Below are 21802 nucleotides of genomic sequence, written 5' to 3' on the forward strand. Positions count from 1 at the left end.
TTATCACCTCCCCATTAGCCCTCTTCACTGATGTTCCCATTTGTTCCCTTGTCTTACGCACTTTATTTACCTCTTTCCAAAACATCTTTTTATTCTCCCTAAAATTTAATGATACTCTTTCACCCCAACTCTCATTTTGCCGTTTTTTTCTGCCTCTTGCACCTTTCTCTTGACCTCCCTCTTTCTTTTATACATCTTCCAGTCATTTGCATTATTTCCCTGTGTATGTGGGTGGGTTGGGCCATTCTTTTGTCTGTTTCCTTGCACTACCTCACAAATGCGGGAGACAGTGACAAAGTATAATAAATAAATAAAATAAATGTATATGTGCATATATGGGCGTCTATGTATATGTGCATACATGGGCGTCTATGTATATATGTATATATAGTGTATATATGTGTGTGTGTGTATATGAGTGGATGGGCCATTCTTCGTCTGTTTCCTGGTGCTACCTCGCTCACGTGGGAAACAGTGACTGAGTATAATAATAATAATAAAAAATGTGAGTGTGTGTGTGTGTGTGTGTGTGTATGTAAGTTGATGTGTGTCTGTCCGTTTCCTGGTGACACCTTGATAATGCGGGAAGTGACAATTAAATATGAAGAAGAATGAGAGAGAGAGAGAGAGAGAGAGAGAGAGAGAGAGAGAGAGAGAGAGAGAGAGAGAGAGAGAGAGAGAGAGAGAGAGAGAGAGAGCAAAAAAGTAATCTTAATGAAGCAAACATTTGTATCCTTTATGAAAAAATGATAAATGACAAATCACTTTTTGCATGTCAAAGACCTCTCGCTGACAACCCTAAGTGAAAATGGTGATGGTTGAACACACTTATTTCCTTGAGAAAACACTACTCATTCATCATATCTGAAAACTAAAACAAGGTCTCCAAAGCAGCTTTTACCGAAGTGCTTTTAGCCCTAAGCATGGAAAATGTCTTGGATAAAAATGATGAAGGATGACTGTTTCAACAAAGGTCTATCTCATATTCACACAAACTTTGACAGTTGACTGCATAACTGAAATTTGCTTAGGAAAGGGTATGACATAAGAAATGATAAAATTCCTTCCTCAGATAGCTTTGCAAACATGTAACATGATTAACTACAGCAGCATTACCATGCATCTGTTTCCTAAGAGCTAATTTCCTACAATAATCAATATGCTAAAAAAAAAGAAAAAAGATTGAAAACTATCCCTTATTTGAAAGTAAAAGGATCACATTTCTCTAAATTTCAGATATGATCCATAAAAAACCAAATGGCGTAAAAAAAAAGACAGCATCAGGATAAATCTGCCATTCCAGAAACAGAACTAGAATGTACTTACTAAATGTTGGATAAACCTCTTTCTCCTGACATCGCTGTCCCTTGAATCCTTCAGCACACCTGATCACAAAATAAGAAAAGGAATTTAAGATTTGATTCTATAGTAAGAATATTTCTCACAGTGCTTAAACAAGAGCACACATATGTAAAGAGTGTTTTCACAGTGAAAGACACTATTGCCCCAACACCATTGAGATGAAATGGGGAGGTTTTAGAAATGACCGAGATACCTTTAAGTATATACATGTGTATGTGGGTGGGTTGGGCCATTCCTCATCTGTTTCCTTGTGCTACCTCACTAATGCGGGAGACGGCAGTTAAGTATAATAAATAAATAAATAAATAAATACCTAATCTAAAAGGTCTTGACCCATACAAGGCTCATGGTCCTGATGAAATTTTGTCTTACGTACTAAAAATGTGTGAGTATGCCCTTGGCAAAGTGCCAAGGGTATGGAAATGGGCAAACATCATAGCTATCAATAAGAACAGATGATAAAACCACAGACTAATCTCAAATAAGTGTGATGTGTATGGTTCCAGAAAAAATATTAGAAAGCCAGCGGAGAAAAAGTAAGAGATAGTTTGGCATTTATGGAAAAGAGGTCATGTGTAATAAACCATTTAGCATTCTGTTAGAGAGTAAGTTCAATCTTAAGAAGAGGTAAGGTTAGGTGGATTGTTCATATCTGCAATGCCAGAAAGCATTTAATACTGTAACACATGGGAGGCTGATTAAGATGGATTGCCAGTTATGAATAAGGGGGAAACTCCTTTGATGGACAAATTATCTGAGTGGAGGAGTGGAAGACACAATGGATGAATTTTATAGAAGCCACCTCCAAACAGGTCATGGTGACCAGCAATCTGCAATCGGGTTCTGGTCTGGGACCATTACTCTTCTTGATCTATGTACATAGCTTGTCTGAAGGGATGAACTCATGCCTGAATATGTCTGCTGATGATGCAAAGGTCATAAAAGAAGTCATAAGTAAAGAGGATTGCATCAACTCATCAGGAAACCAAAACAGACTCCAGAGTTGGACTGATAATTATTAGTAGATGAAATTCAACCAGAGCAAATGTAAAGTAATGAGATGGGACAAAAGTAACACCAAACAGAATCCGAAGTTGAACTTATAATTTGTATATGATATTCAACCAGAGAACATGTAAAAAGGTAATGAGGATAGGACAAAGTGAAAGAAGGCTTCAATATGCTTGCTATTTTGCAAGAAATAAGCTTAAAGATTCTGTGTGTCTGAAAAGGACTTGGGAGTCAATATGCAGTGTTATCTGGGCTTCTAAAAGTGAATTCTGTGCTTTGAAGTGTCTTAGTGCATATCAATAGTTCTGTTATTAAAAGTAAAAATGAAGGGTGTAATGGTAATAAACTATCAGTCAGGGCTTGTGTCAGAGCCACACATATGAAATGAGTGCTATGCCACAGGAACTGCAAAATGTTATGAACAAGCACTTTTTGAAATTAGTGATGATAACAACATTAATGAATGCTATCATAATCCTCACCCCATTTGGTGGAGGAATTTCCTTTATCTTTCACCTTTCTCATCAACTTGGAGGGAGCTACAATCAACTTTATAAGGGTAAGTGTGAGTTTATTATTCAATTCAGGTGTGCAAAGGTAGACTGACAGATGAACAGACACAATTGACAGAAAGATAATACTTGGTGTTAATGAGTTTAGCATAACGCTGTTAAAAACTGTACATGAGCTTCTTTTTTTTTTTTGGAGAGGTGAAATATTTCAAATTCATATATCATACACAGACAATCTTCTGTGTTTTGCTCCTAATTTGAGGAAGGAGAATACTTCCTTATTTTTCATTTCTTCTATTTAACGAAATATTTTATAAACAAAATGATTCTCCAATACTGTTGGAAATGCCTATCATAACAAATCATATAATAAATTTACCTTTAATTTTCAGTTACTGACAGATACAAGTAAAATCTTGTGGGGTCATTCATTCAGGAAAGTTGACAAAATTATTTCCTGAGATATACAGAAGCAAAAGAATCCTATAAGGAAACATTTCTGGCTGGGCACTAAACTCAGGATTTTGGCCGTATGACTGAGCTGTCACTGTTGGGTGGTCATGGAAGCATGTGGGCCACTGTGATTTAACCTGAATTGTCAGCCAGTCATAGGGCTAATTTTGGTACTGTACCACATTCACTGCCATCCTCTGGACATTTTTGTTAGTTCTTTGTGCTTTGGTATAATATAGGGTATGGACAATTTGCTGAATAGTTCCATATCCACATTCTTGCATGAGATTCTCATATTTGCTAGTAAAATAATTTGTGCATGTGTGTGATTACATATATGTGTATATTTGATTTAAACTTTTTGGATAATTAGCATATGAGATCTAACCTAAATTGTGCTGTTGATTCAGAAAGGTTTTTTAAATACCAGTGCTGGAGAAAAAATGTGGATTAATGACATTAAATCATATTGGACTATGTAGGCTTATGACTAAATGGCTAAACATGACACACTTGTTAGGCAACCAGAGAGATGCAATATTACTTACTGGCAGACAAGTTCTCCAACAATCTTGAACATCATGCATGTGCCACCATTGAGGCAGTACCCAGCATAGGGACACTCAGCGACAGAAGGGTGAGGGTCTATGGCTGTGAAGAGAAGTCACATATTACCCAAGTTTGTGCAATGGAGTTTGGTATTTAGTTTTCTAGGAGGAAAATATTCAGATATATTTGATATACTATAACTAAGATTTTGCTTTGGAATCTGCAATATTGTTTTTTGCTGTAAATAATTTAGATAACTGTAATATGCTGTAAAATGCTGATAAAATTACATATAATACTACACACTTTTAGGTATTAATGCAGCAAAATCAGTGGAGTCAACCATGCAGCCAAAGCAACACTGTGCACCCATGATAAAAGCAAAGGTCATAAACCAGAAGTGGGATGTGCAGCTGTAATATATGACATCACCACAGTGTGTGGACGGTGTACTGCATGGTAGGTCAGGCTGGGTTACAGGCTTAGTGTAACTCTTAGGTCCACCAATGTCCCTTGAAGTTGATGAAGTACCTTCCTATAGGCTGCATGAATATAGACCAGAGATATGTATAATAACACAGCCATAACATTTTGGTTGAACAGACACCAGCTTTGCATACTTCTGATCTTTGCTTTCTGGATTAAGTGAATAGCATGAATATATTTAGCTATCAGTGAGCTCAAAAATATTTTGGATGTGTTATACACATAGCATCTGGTCCCTATGAACACATGTGCAGCCAGGAACTGTATCCAAATATGAAGCTTACAGTCACAACATGTAAAATTCACTCTCTGGGATTACACATAGCACACCATTGGCAGTATATAAAGCAGAAGACCAGCATGTTGCAGAGCAAGTGGCTATCACTGGACTAAGCTCCTGATTATCAGCACCATACAAAGCATAAATGCAAAAAAAATTTTGTCTTCAATTTACAGTAGCAGGTAACCAGTCAAATATAATGGTAGTCATATAAGGATATAAAGTTGGTCATTACAAACTATGCCCAAGCTATCACAAGCCTATGGACCAAAGCTTAACACAAAATTTTGAAAAGAGATGGTGGGATGGGGGTCAGCTTGGCATGGGGAGAAATAGGATGAGTCTCTGAGGTAGGTATCAGTCCCAACCACTTGGCATGGAATCAGCTGCCTCTTTTGCAGCCACAGAAATCTCTGAGGCTTTCATTACATCCCTTTATAGATTCAGCCTCAGTCTTAGGTCACATATGCCTAGTTTGGATATTGTACAGAGTTAATTTTGCAAAGAGAAGGAGAAAAAGACTGCTGAAAAAGTGTGGGATATGACTGTAAGAGTAGATGACTCATGTGGCAGATTGAGCAAGAGATGGAGAGGAGTGGATGTGTTGGAAAACAAAACGTGTGGAAATTTGGCACTGACAAGGGAAGTGTCATATGTTATTGATTACTGAAAGTGACTTAAGAGGAAAAACTTATAACCATGCAGAAGCTATTGATTCAGGCCCTGTGTATGAGGGGTCCAGTCATTTGGAGAAAGGGAAGCATAACACCAGTTCTTTAAGTCTGAAGGCTTGTCACACATGCCTATAAAGTTGGGAATGGGTTATATTGGCAGTATTGAGGAAGTGGAAGCTTCTTTTATGGGAAAGACATAACAGCACATAAGAAGGACACACATCTCAGTCTGCCTGCTCCCATTTAATCTTCTATGAAAAAGGCTTTCATTTTGATAGGGGATTCGTAGCAGAGCCAAAAAGGCAATTGGGAATATATGCTGACAAATCCTGACTAGCCCTGAGGGTAAAGCAAGTAGGTGCATCAGCCCCCGAGGTTATGAACTTGCTGCAGCTGCTCACTGTAAGAAGAGACATAAGGAAGGGGATTGTTAAACCATCACAAGCATAAGATTGGTTTAAGTATAAGAATGGGGAAATGACAGAAGGATCCAATACATGAAGGCAAACAGGGAACAGCTGAGAATATGCTCAGAAAGTCAGCTTTGCACTACATTATTGAATCTGTTTGAGGGTAAGGCCTTGTTTTGAATAGATCTGACAAAACTTAGAATGAAAGGTAACTGTGATGTCACATTCAATGTAAAGTATAATGTTTGTGTAAATAAATGTTCAATGAAATTTTCACAATGAAAAAGCTAAAATGGCATGAAAGACAGACAGATGCAAAGCATGACTTTGATTATAGTAGGTAAAAACAATTGGCCAGAGGATCAGTGTGAAAGGTAAAGTTTCAGTAAAGATGTAAAAACTCCAGTAAGACAACGTCAATGTCCTGGGGAGAAATATTCTGTCATGACAAGCCAAGGACTTCCCTGAGTCAGGGAAGGTTATGCAAGTTGCCAGGTTAGACACAGGAAGCATATGGAAACCAGTCTGCAAAAGAGGATAGAAACAAAAAGAAATCTTATACAATAAAAAAAGAATAAGAAAAAGTAAAACAGAGGAGACAATTTGAAACACTGGGAAAAGCAGGAGAATGAAGATGAGTGAATGAGAAAGAAAATGAAAGCTGGCAAAAAGTGTTAGCATAGGCAGACAGCAGCAGTAGCAAGAGGAACACCAACGCCGGGTACAGTGGCACTTACATGGTTGGGAACATGGCAGGAGATGAGGGACCAGCACGGTATGAAAGAAGAGGGAGTCCATGTTACTGGAATGGGGTTCAGTACAACACAGAGACCACCAGACCCCATGGGGATATCTGAACTGCATGGCCCCAAAGGGACCAGTGTGAAAGCCTTAACTCCATATATTTTGTGAAGCCCCTGGTGGGTACTGGGATCTCACAGGCATACAAACAAAAGACACTGGTAGCCACTTAGATTTCCTGACCACAAAGATTCACATAAAGGGCTAGGATCACTCAGAAAAATCACAAGGAAATCAGATCTCCTAAGGCTAGTTTGTACAGAGGATATTGGCAATTACAGAAAAACTAGCAAAATCTGCATTAAGGCTGTCTTGGAATTAGGGAGTATATTTACCTCTAGTATCTCCCATCTTACTACTTACAATACTAACAGTAAACTGGAGTGAGCATTCTTAATAAACTTAGAGGAATAGTACCTTTAATATGACTCATAACTATTTGTATATAGACAGACCTATGTGTGTCTACATACTATGTTACCCATGAGCTGCTTAACACTTAGATCATACATGTGGCTTTATTTTCCAGATATTGGATCATATGATATCTATAATGTCTATCTTTCAGTGAAATGGCCATGATACCACCTGCAAACTTGCCAAACAGTAAGTGCAAGGTTACTAAACTAGTCTATACAAAATTGTTTAAATATTACATGTAAACTGGCTGACTTGGCATTCTAAAAAAATTTTGACCCTCATCTCAAAAGCAATTCTTTTTTTTCAGCAACAAACAATCATAGATGTAACCGTAAACTAACTAATTTCAGTTGATGAAGTTACCAAATGCACCCATATCCTCAGCAGTTTCTTCTGCATGACATACATGTCAGGACCTTGGAGGAAAGCAGTGCAAGGCTTTCTTCTCTGTGGCTTCACCCAGCTTGCCTGACACACATATACCCTTCTTCACTATATAATGAACCCTCTTTATTTTGTTAAGAGTAAATTTTCTTTAGTTTCAATGTTTTGGAATTAAGAATCTAAATCACATTCAAACATAAGAGACAAATGTAATAGCAAAAACAGAAAACCAAAATACATTACTTCTATAGATGAAGGCTTCCAGTTCCATAAAAATATAAGTATTGTTATATATATATATATATATATATATATATATTTTTGCTTTGTCGCTGTCTCCCGCGTTTGCGAGGTAGCGCAAGGAAACAGATGAAAGAAATGGCCCAACCCACCCCCATACACATGTATATACATACGTCCACACACGCAAATATACATACCTACACAGCTTTCCATGGTTTACCCCAGACGCTTCACATGCCTTGATTCAATCCACTGACAGCACGTCAACCCCGGTATACCACATCGCTCCAATTCACTCTATTCCTTGCCCTCCTTTCACCCTCCTGCATGCTCAGGCCCCGATCACTCAAAATCTTTTTCACTCCATCCTTCCACCTCCAATTTGGTCTCCACTTCTCGTTCCCTTCACCTCTGACACACATATCCTCTTTGTCAATCTTTCCTCACTCATTCTCTCCATGTGACCAAACCATTTCAATACACCTTCTTCTGCTTTCTCAACCACACTCTTTTTATTACTACACATCTCTCTTACCCTTTCATTACTTACTCGATCAAATCATCTCACACCACATACTGTCCTCAAACATCTCATTTCCAACACCTCCATCCCCCTCCGCACAACCTTATCTATAACCCATGCCTCGCAACCATATAACATTGTTGGAACCACTATTCCTTCAAACATACCAATTTTTGCTCTCTGAGATAAGGATGTCGCCTTCAACACATTCTTTAACGCTCCCAGAACATTCACCCCCTCCCCCACCCAGTGACTCACTTCCGTTTCCATGGTTCCATCCGCTGCTAAATCTACTCCCAGATTCTAAAACACTTCATTTCCTCCAGTTTTTCTTCGTTCAAACTTATCTCCCAATTAACTTGTCCCTCAACCCTACTAAACCTAATAACCTTTCTCTTATTCACATTTACTATCAGCTTTCTTACACACACTTTACCAAACTCAGGCACAAACTTCAGTTTCTCACCCGAATCAGCCACCAGCACTGTATCATCAGCGAACAACTGACTCACTTCCCAAGCCTTCTCATCCACAACAGACTGCATGCTTGCCCCTCTCTCCAAAACTCTTACATTCACCTCCCTTACAACCTCATCCATAAACAAATTAAACAACCATGGAGACAGCACACTCCCCTGCCACAAACCAACATTCACTGGAAACCAATCACTTTCCTCTCTTCCTACTTTATCCTAGGTATGCCTTTCACCTTCCCACATGTTCAGGCCTTGAGCCTTCAAAGCATCTTTTACTCCATCCTTGATTGACAGATGTGGAGAGTCTGGGACGTGGACATATGTGAAGAAAGAGATTCATTGCAAGTGGCATGGTGAAAAAGGGAGTAGGAGGTGAAAGCCTTGCATAAGATAAAAAGGCAAAGCAGTTGAAGTGGATGGGATTGCAGTTGAACTTCTCAAAAAATGGGTGATAACGTAGTTGATTGGTTAGCTGAGATTTTCAATGTATAGATGGCTCAAGGTGGGGTGCTTGAGGATTTGCAGAAAACCCACGTAGGGAGACAAAAATGAGAGTTCATATCACAGAGATGCAAGTCCACGGGAAAGTAGAGATTGAGGGTGTTGTGACATGCAAAGAGCATTAGACTGGGGAGAAACAATGTGGTTTTAGGAGCAGTAGAGGATGTGCGGATAAGGTGTTTGTTTTGAAGAATCTGTGTAAGAAATAATTAAGAGTAGCAGTGGGGCAAACCAGCTGTAGTGGATGGGATTGCAGTTGAACCTCTCTTAAAACTGGGTAATAATGCAGTTAATTTGTTAGTTGAGATTTCTAATGTATGGATGGCTAAAGCTGAGGGGCCTGAGGATTTGCAGAATACACATACAGGGGGACAAAAAAAGATGGTTCATATTACAGAGGTGTAGGTGCATGGGCAAGTAGAGACTGAGAGCACTGTGACATGAATGAAGCATCAGACTGGGGAGGACAATGTGGGTTTAGTAGCAGTGGTAGAGGGTTTGTGAATCAGGTATTTGCTTAGAAGAATCTGTGTGTGAAATACTTAGGAGAAAGACAAGGATTTGTACATGGTATTTATGGATCTGGATAGAGCATAAGACAGGGTTGAAAGATATTGTCTGTGAAAGGTACTATGAATATAAGACAATGAACAAAAGCTACCTGAAAAATTGAGGAGTTTTTATCATGAGTTAGGCATGTGTGAGAGTAGGAACACTGGAGGGTCAATGGTTCTGAAAGAAGTTTGGTTTGTGACAAGGGAATGTGATATTACCATGGCTGTTTAACTTGTCTATGGATGGGGCGATAAGGAAGCTGAATGTGAGGGTCTTGGAAAAAAGAGGAAGGGCTGCAGTTTGTTGGGGATGGGAGTGGGGCTTATTCCACTGAATCCTGTGGTAAAATGGGGTTCACTACCTGACAATTCCATTAGGTTTTGCCCTCCAGAAATGCATGTCCAAATCTAAGGTGGGAAAAGGTGTACTGTGTTCTTGACTCAACAATATGCTTTCTGTTTGCACGTACACTTTTCATCAGAATCTGTGTTGATTAAGAGTGGTAGGTCAAGTTTCTATCATGTATCACGGAGAAATGAAGAATGTGGTGATTCAAGTTTCTATCATGTATCACTGATGTATGAAGAACAATCTTCTATTCTTAAGCTATCTGAGATATCTTCACAGAGTTTAATCCATCTAACAAATACCATGAGATTCATTTTCAAAAGAAATGTTGAAAAAAATTCACAAACAAAGAGCTGAGAAAGACAAGTCACAAAACAATTCTTATATTGAAATTTTGTAAGAAATCAAGAAGATATTCTTACAAAAGAATCAATTTGCCAAAAGATTTGATTACTGTAATAATACAGAAATTCTGTAAGAGAAAAGTTGGTAATGACAGATGAGACTGGTAATCTGCAAAGAAACATTAACTTGAAGTTTTATAGGGCAGAGAACCAGGGGTGATATAAATTTTAATATAGATTACTTTAGATTAAGAACATAAAAAGAAAACTGAGGAAAGATGGAGAGTGATACATAAGAAAAAAAATTAAATAAGAGTGGATGGATGAAAAGACTGGAGAAAAAGAATTCACAAGCAACTTTACTAGCACTAAAGAGATCTGGGTGTGTAAGTTAAAAAACTCATGAACACAACTTTCTCCTGGAACTCATGACATCAATCTTACGATGCATTGCTCTATATTAAGATTTCTGTTGTAACTTAAATCATTTCTCACACAAAAAAGTTTATACGGAATTATTGTAGTTCTCGGGAGCATGACTTAAGGAGGTAAAGTTGTAGATCAACATCTACAAGGATAGACTTACGGGGCACCACACGAATCACTGCCTGGGCGGAGTCCTCGCCTACCACAGACTTAGCCAGACACTTGTAAACACCTGCATCCCCATCAGTGACATTTCTAATCATAAGATGTGAAACCAGTATTTTCTGAGAGGATTGGGAATGAGGCTTCTTCTTGTGATCCTTGCTGCCACGGCCAGTGCTGTCAAAAATACATACATATAACTTGATATACTGTACTTAAAACATCTTCTGTAAATCTATGTAGAAAACATATGCTGAGCAAATCGTTTTGAGGTCATATATACCATGTAAAGCATTCAACACAGTCATCACACATACAGCATATCAAATAATACTGAAAACAAATTTTTTCAAATATTTCTCCAAAAATAGTTTATTGTAACATATGTATACCTTAAGTTGGTTATGGAAGTTAGTCATCCTCCAAAAATGTCTAAAACCAAGATGGACTGTTAATTAAACTAGGCTGTTGAATCCACTGCCTGTAGGCCAAAATACCCTTCACTGCCAGGTTGGGCTGGTAAACTTCATTGATACTTATCCTGTGAATTCCTGATTTTACCAGAAAAAAAGGCACAGGCATTGATGCTTACACTACTTTCTCACTTTATATTCTTGTCATAATTTGAGATTGGTGTTATCTTACAGAGGCTTCTATGATTATCATACCAATACAGAATGATTTTTTTTAGTTTAGACTTTGATCTGTACTTTGTGTGTAAAGTATGATGTACATCAATTCCATAAGTACACCTGAGTAAAAGTATCATGAAGTTTGTCAAAATCTGGTCAATCATCTTTGCAGTAGCTGCACTTGCTTTTTTGCACTTGCTAAAGGTAAGGTAATCAGGCATAGAATCTGAGCTTTTTCACTTTCTTTTCCCTGATAGGATGATGTGCATGTGTGCCCAGTATTCTCAAATTTATGTTTTTCCATTTCCCCTATTACAAATAAGTTAAAACTTATTTGTATTAAACTACATGTTCCAGAGGCCATAAAAATTGACTGATGTCCAATCATAGTCTTTCAATTTTGTCTGAGATGAGACTGTCGTCATTCTGGTTTTGTCTTCAAAGATGATAAAAAGCAATTGTTTATATTTTGCTTATCATTCAAGATGGTTGATATATAACAAAGTTGTCCCAAAATATAAAAATCTTACGAAAAAAAAGACCGTAAAGGGCATGTTTTGAAGCCGCTCTGGATAATGATTATTTTCAAACTTTTAAGACACAGTTGGGTGAAGACCACCAGCACATTATAAACTTACAAACTCAAGATCAGATTAGTAAAGTCATACATTTCTGTATGGTGTGTTTATCAAACTTTAAATTTTGGGTATTTTGAGAGGAAAACTATTTGACTCTAATGGTTCAAGGGAGCCATGTTATATTCTGTGATCAGTTCAAGGGAGTGTAAGGGATGCTGTATAAGTAAAAGGAGTGTGTGGGATGTTTCTTATCAAAGGGACTGTAGTATAAGATAATTTAGATTAGAGACTCTGGCTTGATTTGTTTGGATGGAACTGAGGAACACTGTGATGGGTCATGGATGCTGAAAATACTCAGTTTAGGGTCAAGGTACTGAACTGCAGTTGAGTAACGGGATAAAATCTTTTTTATCTAGTCACATGTATTGAAGGATGCTGTCAGGTGACTGGATATGCCCCAAGTATCCAGTCAGGTCTTATGTGTTTAGTCAACAATTGGTAATGAATGAATTCAGTTAAGTCAAGGGAAGTGAAGGACAGGGTATGCTGGGCCAAGGGAACTGAAAGATGCAATTATCACTTTTGCATATTGAAAGGAAGCTGTTTCAAGAAAATTTCAGGGATGATGCATTGTGTTATGGGGATGACAGAATGAAGGACTTGGAACTGAGAGGATCTGTGAGCCCCTATATAGGGTTTAGGGAAAGCTAGGTTGATGATGCTGAACCAGAGGCTCAAAAGGAATCAGCTAAAAATCCTGCTCTTTGGGCAAGGTTTATGGTGGATTAATTGTCTGGGAAATAGATGCCACAGTTTGCTGGTTTGGAAACTAGTTGCCGACTCAGAATAAGTATAGTGGTTGGCTAACTTTGAAAGTGCAGCAGTTAGTTACCCTAAAGAGTAAGGTGGCTGATTGCCAGTGGGAGTATGGTGACTGCTGAATTCTAAAGGTTGCCTGATTTCGTTTCACTGAAAGTTAGGTGAGTGATTACGGTTGTTACCGAATCTGAGGAAGACTATCATGTGGCACTGAATCGGGAAGGCTCTCAGGAAGTAGCACTTGGTCATAGGCCTTGAAATTCTGCTATGGCAGAGAGCTATTAAAACTTTTTAAGATCGATTTAAACAATAGGATAAATTTTGTTGTGGATAACAAGGCTCATTGTGTTTGGGCAGTGAGTGTTCAAGACCTCAAGTTCAATGAAGCCATAATTTTGCTGCATGTTGATTACATTCCTGCTATCAGAGATAACAGTCACTTATTTTCTTTCTCCAAAGAAACCACAAATTTATTCGTAGGCGGAAAAACGTTTTCTAGTATTATGAAGAGTTCTATTCTTACGGAATCTTAAACTGTAACTCGTTAGTGATAGTTATGAAAGGCAGGGAAAATGTGGAGTTAATAATAGCAACAAAATACGAAGTCTGGTAATATACAAAAATCCGCTCTGAACATGTAAAGGCAGGCAATTTCTACAATCGAGTTCAATAGGTGAGCGGTCTATCTACACAAATTGCTAATGCATATTCCAATACTATCGTAGTATACGATTTACGTCTTCTACAAGCAACGAGAGGAAAATATTTAGGAAACATATATATAAACGTTATAACATATTACCTGTAAGAAGTCGACCTCCCTATACGTAAATCTTGACGATATATTTAAGTAGTGTCTGCCACCTGGTATAGCCATTTTTCGTATTCCTGCTCAAATGTATAAGTGAATAAACAAATAATTGAAGTAATGTGTTGAAAGCGATCCGATCGTACATTACGACCAGGAGCCTAATCTGTGGGGAAGCTTTGGGCAGTCAATGTCATTCCGTTAGTTGATATCGTTTTTCTTTTTCTGTGACAATGAAGTCCATACCTTTATAAAAGATGACGTCATTTTTGGCGCCTTCAACGGCTTCTCGTGACTGATAAACTTTGTGAATCGTAAGACTTCAGCTGAGAACTTTGGATACATACTCCAAAACGCAAAACTTGTAGTGTAAGTTGTTCTGGAATGCGATCTGACTGAATCCGTCAAGTGTTCATACTGTAGTGTAGACATACCTCTAAGTTCGAAGACATTTTACTATCGTTGTGGTAAGATGCGGTCTCCGGCGGCGGAAACGACATAAAATCTTCTACAGATTTAAGAGAAGTGCCCTAAGTGAATATTTTTTGAGAAATTTCGTGTCTAGAGATAATAAAGACATGGTCTATATTCCCACAAGAAGAACAGCTTTCACCAATTCTTCATGAATGCAGGAAAATAATTCGACCGGTCAATAAGGTAAGTTTCTTGATATTTTACCATCTCTTTGTTTGTAGTTTGTCTACATCGACATTGAATCTGGAGGATGGTCACTTTTCTAATGTGCTCAAGTTCCTAATACCTCGGACGACCGAGCATCTCATTGTTCTACAGAGATTTTGAAATACTATACTGACTGGTCTCAAAACCCCACGTCTCAACCAACTAGTCAACACTTCTAGATAACTTACTTGCTCACTAAAATACCCAGTTGCTGCTTCATTCTAGAATGACCAGCACATCACTCGGCTAACCTTCAAGCCATCGTGGGCATCCCTTAAGGAATGTTCAGCGGTGGGGCAAGAGGTAAAATGTTCCTTTTTCTTCAGAACAACCCGATTGTTTTGTTTTTTTGAGGTAAATGTGCAGATTTTGCTGTCACTGCAAGAGCAGGCAATACGGCTGGCTTGGGCATATGCCCCACCTCGTGGAATGCTAAAAGATGCCCTAGCTTGTTGTACCTGCATTCCAGATAACTCAGGACTACACTGCCCCACATTTTTCTTTATGCTTCACATTGCCAATTACTGAACTGTCTAGTACAGCCACGTACTTTACTGTTCCATACACCCAACCTCTATGCCACGAACAACTAATCACAACACTGTCCCAGCATACAAGCTAATACAGACTCAAACAACTAGTCTGCAAAATTCCAGTCATTCTGCCGCTACACTGTCTAAGAAGAGTTCCTCGAAACAACTCAGACAGCCATTCCATCAGCAGCTTTGCTGATTCAAACAGGCAAGACATTCACGTCAAACATTAGCTCACTACACTTTACCACTGAACCAGAGCCAATAATTTACCCTTTGGAACTTACCGTCCTACTGACCTAGACAGCAAATCACGACTACAGAAGTAAGCAGCACCTCAGTTTTTCCATTTTACGACAGACTCAGATAGCCTTGAACAATTACACTATCGCAGACAACCATACAGCACACTATTTCACACATTGGAGTGTCCCAGGTAAACCCCAACCACACTGCCTCAGACTCCTAACCGCCTTGCTTTCTTTAGAAATCAAGGGTTCAAGCAGCGAACGCCACATCATTTCATACAGACACATAGTCAGCCTTCACACAATTCGAGACAAATGAACACTGTGCAACCACTAACTCCCAACTAGTATTCGGCGAAGACAACCGGCTACGGCACCACTTTACTGCCTTAACCAGCCAACCACTACGCTGACCCAGAAAACCAACGGCAACATTGCCGCAGACAACCAACCAGCACACTGCCTCAGACAAGCGACAACCTATCACCGCACTGCCTCAGACAACCAACTACCACACTACCCAAGACAACCAAAGCAAATACCACACTGCCCTAGACAAAAACCACACTACCTTAACCATCCACCACACTGTCACACACAAACCAACCATCACACTGCCTCAGACAACCAACCTCCACAGTGCTCCAGACAACTAGCTACCGCACTGCCGCAGACAGCCAACCACCTCAGCCTCACACAATCAACCTCCACACCGTTCCAGACAACCAACCACAACACTGCCGCAGACAACCATCTTCTACATTGCTCCAAACAACGCACCACCACAGCCTCAGACAACGAACCACCACTCTACCCCAGATAACCAACTACCATACTGAATCACAACTAACTACTTCATTGATTCAGACAACCAACCACCACATTGATTCATACAACCAACCATCACATTGATTCAGACAACCAACCACCGAACTACCTTCGACAACTAGCCACTGCAGCGTTTGACTGTACTTCCAGAACCTAGGGGGCTGAGGCACTCCGGAACTCCTCCAGTGATATGCGATATGCAACCTATAATTTTCTAGGTTCCTATCTCAGGCGGGGAATTATGTGCATTTAATTTTTCCAGTTTGGGTTGTGGAGGATGTCAGGTTTACGTGGCGGAGCTGGCACGGTGCCAGCTGCCTCTAACCGCCCGCTTGGCGCCACGGGTCATCGTAAGCCTGCCACCCAAGTTGACGCCGGACGCGGCGCCGTCACATGGAAAACTTATCGTTTGAATGAACACTAACCGGCTCGTGTTTGACACCCATATATATGCGTGCAAAACTGTATCAGATGTACCCACACAACTAGTGATGACTCGGAGTACTCTGAATAGGAGCCCCCGACAATATAAAGGGACTATGGTCATTTAAGGTCCCCGGCGGCGTAGGTCCCCAGGATGAATCTCGCTCCAGTCAATATAAAGTCATAAAAATTAATGATTCGGTTAAAGAGAAATTTATCCCTTGTAATAATATGTAACTGATGAACGTAGGGCAGATCTGACGATATGGCTCTCAGCAAGTAACTTTTTGATGCGGCTGGAAGTGTTGGGTTCAGACAGTCCTCGGCCATCGGCAGGCAAACGTACTCTCGCAGAATAGCTAGGCATCATTTGTTTAAATAAATTTTTGAGTATGTGTGTGATTAAGTGTTCTGCGTTAATCGTAGTAAATGTTTTACTTGGGCCATATCTCGTAAACTTTTTTATCATTAAACTTTTGAAACAATTTATTCACGTTTCTTAACTTGGCTTGTTCTATTGCTACCCCTCCGTTACAAGTTTTTCCTCCACATTTGTCTTGATCTCCTTTTGTGTTTAGCTTCTTGTCTTTCGGAGGTTCCAAGTCTGTTTAAAAAGTTGGTGAGCATTGACAGGTTTTAATGTTTGGTGTGCGTTACTGTTTGTTATTACAGGGGAAAGCTTTACGTTGAGTCTGTGTACGTGTGTTTCTGTAAGAATGTACCCAATACGAGGTATAAATAGATACTGGGCAAGGTTAGCTTTTACAGGGATATTGGACAATCTTGCTAGGTTTCCTTTAGGAAAGGTCTTGCAATGTTCTTTAGGGACCCTTTTGGCCCTTTTTCTCTGATTTTTCATATACCTTCTTTAAGAACTTACTAAAGAGATCGTGAATTAGGACAGCAAAACGTTCATAAACAAAGAAGAATGTATGTAGTGAATTATGTATATGACGAAGTGAGGACGAAGGTGTTCGCTTGACATGAAGTAGGATTGAAAGGGACGTGAAAAAAAAAGCTCTGTCTCGGGGCCTTTCGATGGACTTTAACCCCTGGGACAGCGGTCTCTTGCATACCTTTTCATCAGGCATTAACGCGTAGCGTTTACATATAAAAGAGAGAATTTAGAATGAGATTTTGCTTACAGAAAGAGCTCACTGCACGCCTTGCTTGATTAGCTTTACTTTCTGCTCCCATGCGCATTACATAATATTCAGTCCTGGTTTCATCTTGAAACGTTTTCAGCATTCTTTTCAAACGAGTTTATTTCAGTAATTGTCATTTTTTGTAGGGTTCCCGTTAATTTGTTATCTTTTTATCGCTATGATATATTTCAAGGCATTATTGAAAGCTTAATAAGTCCGTTTCTTTTTTGATGAGACGCTTTTAGTAGTAGGATGTCATTGTGAAGTGTTTCCGAATTCTGTCTAACTCATTTGTTTGCTTTCTGTCTCTCTTAGAGAAAGCATTCATCAACACACCACTCATTACTCAACTAGTGCTGTCTTATCAAACGGTTGGGCCTATTAAGGGAGACACCTTTTTAACTGGTAATAGTTCCATGACTTGCTCAATTTTTTTTCATCAAATTTCACCAGGTTCTGGATCCTGTCATTTAATTTTAGTGTTTTCTGCTAAATATCAGACGTTGACTATTGTAGATTATCCGATAGAACATCCTCTTGAGACATGATTCTATTTGCTACCAAGTTGATTTTTTTGTTAAAACTTTTTTTTGATATTTTTACCTTATTCACTTTTAATATTCTGTTTAGCTACTTTGTTATAAAAAACGTTTACTTTTTTAAAATTAAATGCTGAAGCAAAGTCGAAAACAACAGCATCCATTCACTTTCCATGGAAGAAAGTTTTATAGATATTACTTGTGTACTTTTACTCAGTACAGATCCATGTTGACCTTCAGTTAGACCAGGGGCGTTAATCACGTGTTCCAGTATGTACTTTTTCTTTCATAGACTTAAATTACATGTGCTATCAGGGTAATTGATCTAAGATTGCTTAGGTATTAGTTATTACAGTTTGCAATAATGCTGTTGTCAGTGCTTTGTTCCATCAGCATCATCGGCTGTACTATTGTCACCTTTTTCTTTTTATGGAAAATGCTGGAATTCCATTAGATCCTGGTGCTGAGTTCAGTTACCGTTATGGTATTTTACTATGGCTATGTCACATTCAACTCTCTGTACTTATAAGAACTTGCATTATACTGATTGAACATTTCATCAAATACATTTATTTTCTGGCATTCGACGACATTTTGTACTGGTCACTTAGCATCATGAATATTTTCTTAGCGTAGCTTTCATAGTTCGTCCAACTTTACACAAGGCAGCTTAGGAAGAGTTTCCCTTTATAGACCCATGAGGCGAGGATATGGGTGTGGGCTAGCTATCTCGCCCAGGATTCGCATCCATGTGGGTCCGTATGTGTCTAAAACAATAATAAAGAATGGTTTATCGAATTCAGGCAGCAGTTCGGCTGAAAATGCACAGGCGAGGAATTACATAATTAGGGGGTCATAGATAGCATCTGGATAATTAAACATAAAAGAGCTTAAGATCAAGATGGGGCTGGATACTTTTCCGTTGTGGATGAGCACACGACCGAAGTCTATCTACATAGTATAGGCAATTTTACATAACGAATTTCATGGTTTATACATTATACATTTAGTGGTAATTCGTTGAACATTACGTGATGCAAGATTACATATTAGTTGAACTGCAGTTGTGTTGGCGTTGTGTTGACATACATTATGTATTTAATGGTGATCATTCAGTGACGTAAAGTTACATACTTCATGAACTGCAGTAATACTGTGTTGACATATTTTATTTAATCGTGAGCATTAGATGACTGAAAATATTTTCACCTTGGTTGCTTTACAGTAATATAGTAGTTGACATAAACATAACAATGGAAAAAAGTAAGCTATTTGCTTGCTTAGATGGTTTGTTGATGACACTCATAACAGTATGTTTAGGAAAATTCTTGTCTGTATGAGCACATGTTAGTATAAGGTGATTGTGGTGACGGACGTCGGTAAGGCGATCGCCCCTCTGACCCTCAAGGAAATTTTTTATGGAGTCGCTGTGGTCAGCTAAGTCAGCAGAACTCCAACGGTCCGAGTCTGATGGCCGTCCGTGTCCCTTATTTACACTTAAGCGACCACAGCTTTGACATAGGCCTCTCCAGAGACTTGCGCTGAGTGACGTACTGGTACACTAGTTCGAGGGTACAGATATTTAATTTGTATACCTCTTTCGCAATCAAAGTCATTGGAAGAAGACATTCTTCCGAACCATTCAGGCGTAATCCAAAGTATCAAATGGTGGGGGGGGGGAGGACCTGAAGCCGGCCCGAGTGCGTCCTAGGACACCTTCGGTGGGTTAGGCTGGTGTGTCTATGCGTATGTATAGTATGAATATATGTATGTTGAGTGTGTTTGTTTATGTGCGTATTTTTTCTCCCAGAATTCTGGGGTGAATCTGTTCGCCAACAACTGACTGCCTTGTTTTCTCTCTTTTTCGTACCGAAATGAATTTTGGTGTATCAAAAGTTATCAGTTATTAGAGTAAGAACAAAGGCAGATGTTTAAAGATTACTAAAACTAACTTCAGTAAACTGTATTTCTTTTCCCGCTGGAGAGGCTTGAAAGGATATTATCAGTATTATTGATGCTGCAACAGAACACTTCAGTGTTCTGTTACATTTTAGCTTAGTGCATGTCTGTTGACAGCTTGCTTAGACAGATACATGTGTGTTGACCGCTTACAAACGCTGGGGCGTCTTTGACTGCTTACTGACCTTGGTGCATGGCTCTTCATTCCTTCTAACAGTGGTGCATGGTTGTTCATTACTTGCTAGTTATATGGCATCTTTTGTTTTTGTTTGTTAATTTGACATTGTTATGAGTTCCCTCTGGCTCTCATACAAAAACTAGAGAGGTAACTATATATTGTATCCTGAGCACTGTACACCGTACACTGTACACTGGCGGCATCGTGTAACCAGCACAGTTTGACTGGACAGTCTTATCTACCTCAGCAACATGAAGAAACATAGATGGTAAAATACGACTTAAGATTCAGGTAAAACCAAAATAACTCTCAAGTTCAACCATGACGCCAGTGATGCGACCTTGGATTTGGGGCTCGACCATCTTGGGTTGGTTTACGTGCAACAGGTGACGTGAGGAATGTCAAGTGACTCAACGGCAAACGTGAAGTGCTACACTGTGCCAGAGCTTCGATGTGCAACCTGCAGCTGGACCAGGCACCCCTCAGCCGTTTCTTAAGATTCTTTTTTTTTTCATTTTCATTTTCAGAACGATTGTTTCGAGCCTAGACGAGGTATAAAGATACTAGTCTTGCTGATTTTTAGATGGGTCCCTCAGCCATCTCCAGCTGTAGCCGTACCAGGGTTTATGATGGATGGTGATATCCGAGACAGGCGTTCTGCTGGCGGTGTGGTATTTGTCCTTTTGTTTATTAGCGTTTTATGGGGTGGAAACACACACACACACACACACACACACACACACACTATATTCTCAGAGTGTCAGAATGTGAATGTCGTGAGTTAAATTCAGCACGGGCTCCATGAATGCTCTGTGACGAACAGCATTTTTTCTTTTGCATTTGGCAACCCTCTATCAAAAATGTGTGCGTGTGTGTGTGTGTGTGTGTGTGTGTTTGTAATCATATACTTGTACCCTATAGGGAGAGTTTTACACTCGAAGGGGTCCTATGTCTTGAACTGTCTCTTCTGTTGAATAAATTGTTAAAGTTCTGTGAGTTTTCCGTACTCACAATTTCTTTACTCAATTTATGCTATTCGTCCACAACTCTTATACTATAGAAGTACTTCTTTTAAGTAATTTTTGCGAATTTCTTGCCTTTTGTCTTGTTATTATGGGTTATAGGTGGTTTTGTATGTTTTGACGAACTGTTCACTCTTGAGTCATTAAACTGGTTTAGAAACGTAAAGTTTGTGATCACTTTACCCTTACTCTTCTCTCTTCTGTGCTGGATAGAATTTATGGTCTTTATCCTCTCACCGGAACAGCTTTCTTACTGCATGATCATAATATCTTTGTTGTCTTCCTTTGGACATTCTCTGTTGTTAGTTCTTTGCGTGGTGCAGTGACCAAATTTGAGGCATATTCTAGTTTTGGCCTCCAATGGTATGTGAACAGTTTACTAAGTATTTCGTCATCCATGTGCTTGAATGCGATTCTTGTATTTGCCAGCGGACAGTTTGAGGCTTTGGCGACAGTTACAGTGTCGACTCTCAAATCCCTCTCACACAC

At 39.2% G+C, this 21802-nt stretch overlaps 1 protein-coding gene across 1 annotated transcript in view; it reads right to left on the reverse strand.

The window, feature by feature from the left end:
• The window catches only part of LOC139766266 (uncharacterized), a 282617-nt gene that overhangs the window by 16761 nt on the left and 244054 nt on the right, over nucleotides 1-21802 (reverse strand). Inside the window, exons 4-6 of the mRNA XM_071694674.1 lie at nucleotides 10919-11097; nucleotides 3887-3989; nucleotides 1327-1385 (exon numbers count right to left, since the gene is read on the reverse strand). Of these exons, the coding sequence (XP_071550775.1) occupies nucleotides 1327-1385; nucleotides 3887-3989; nucleotides 10919-11097 (341 nt within the window). The remainder of the gene's footprint in view (nucleotides 1-1326; nucleotides 1386-3886; nucleotides 3990-10918; nucleotides 11098-21802) is intronic.

The sequence above is a fragment of the Panulirus ornatus genome, chromosome 57 (assembly GCF_036320965.1).
Source record: "Panulirus ornatus isolate Po-2019 chromosome 57, ASM3632096v1, whole genome shotgun sequence".
Taxonomy (NCBI): domain Eukaryota; kingdom Metazoa; phylum Arthropoda; class Malacostraca; order Decapoda; family Palinuridae; genus Panulirus; species Panulirus ornatus.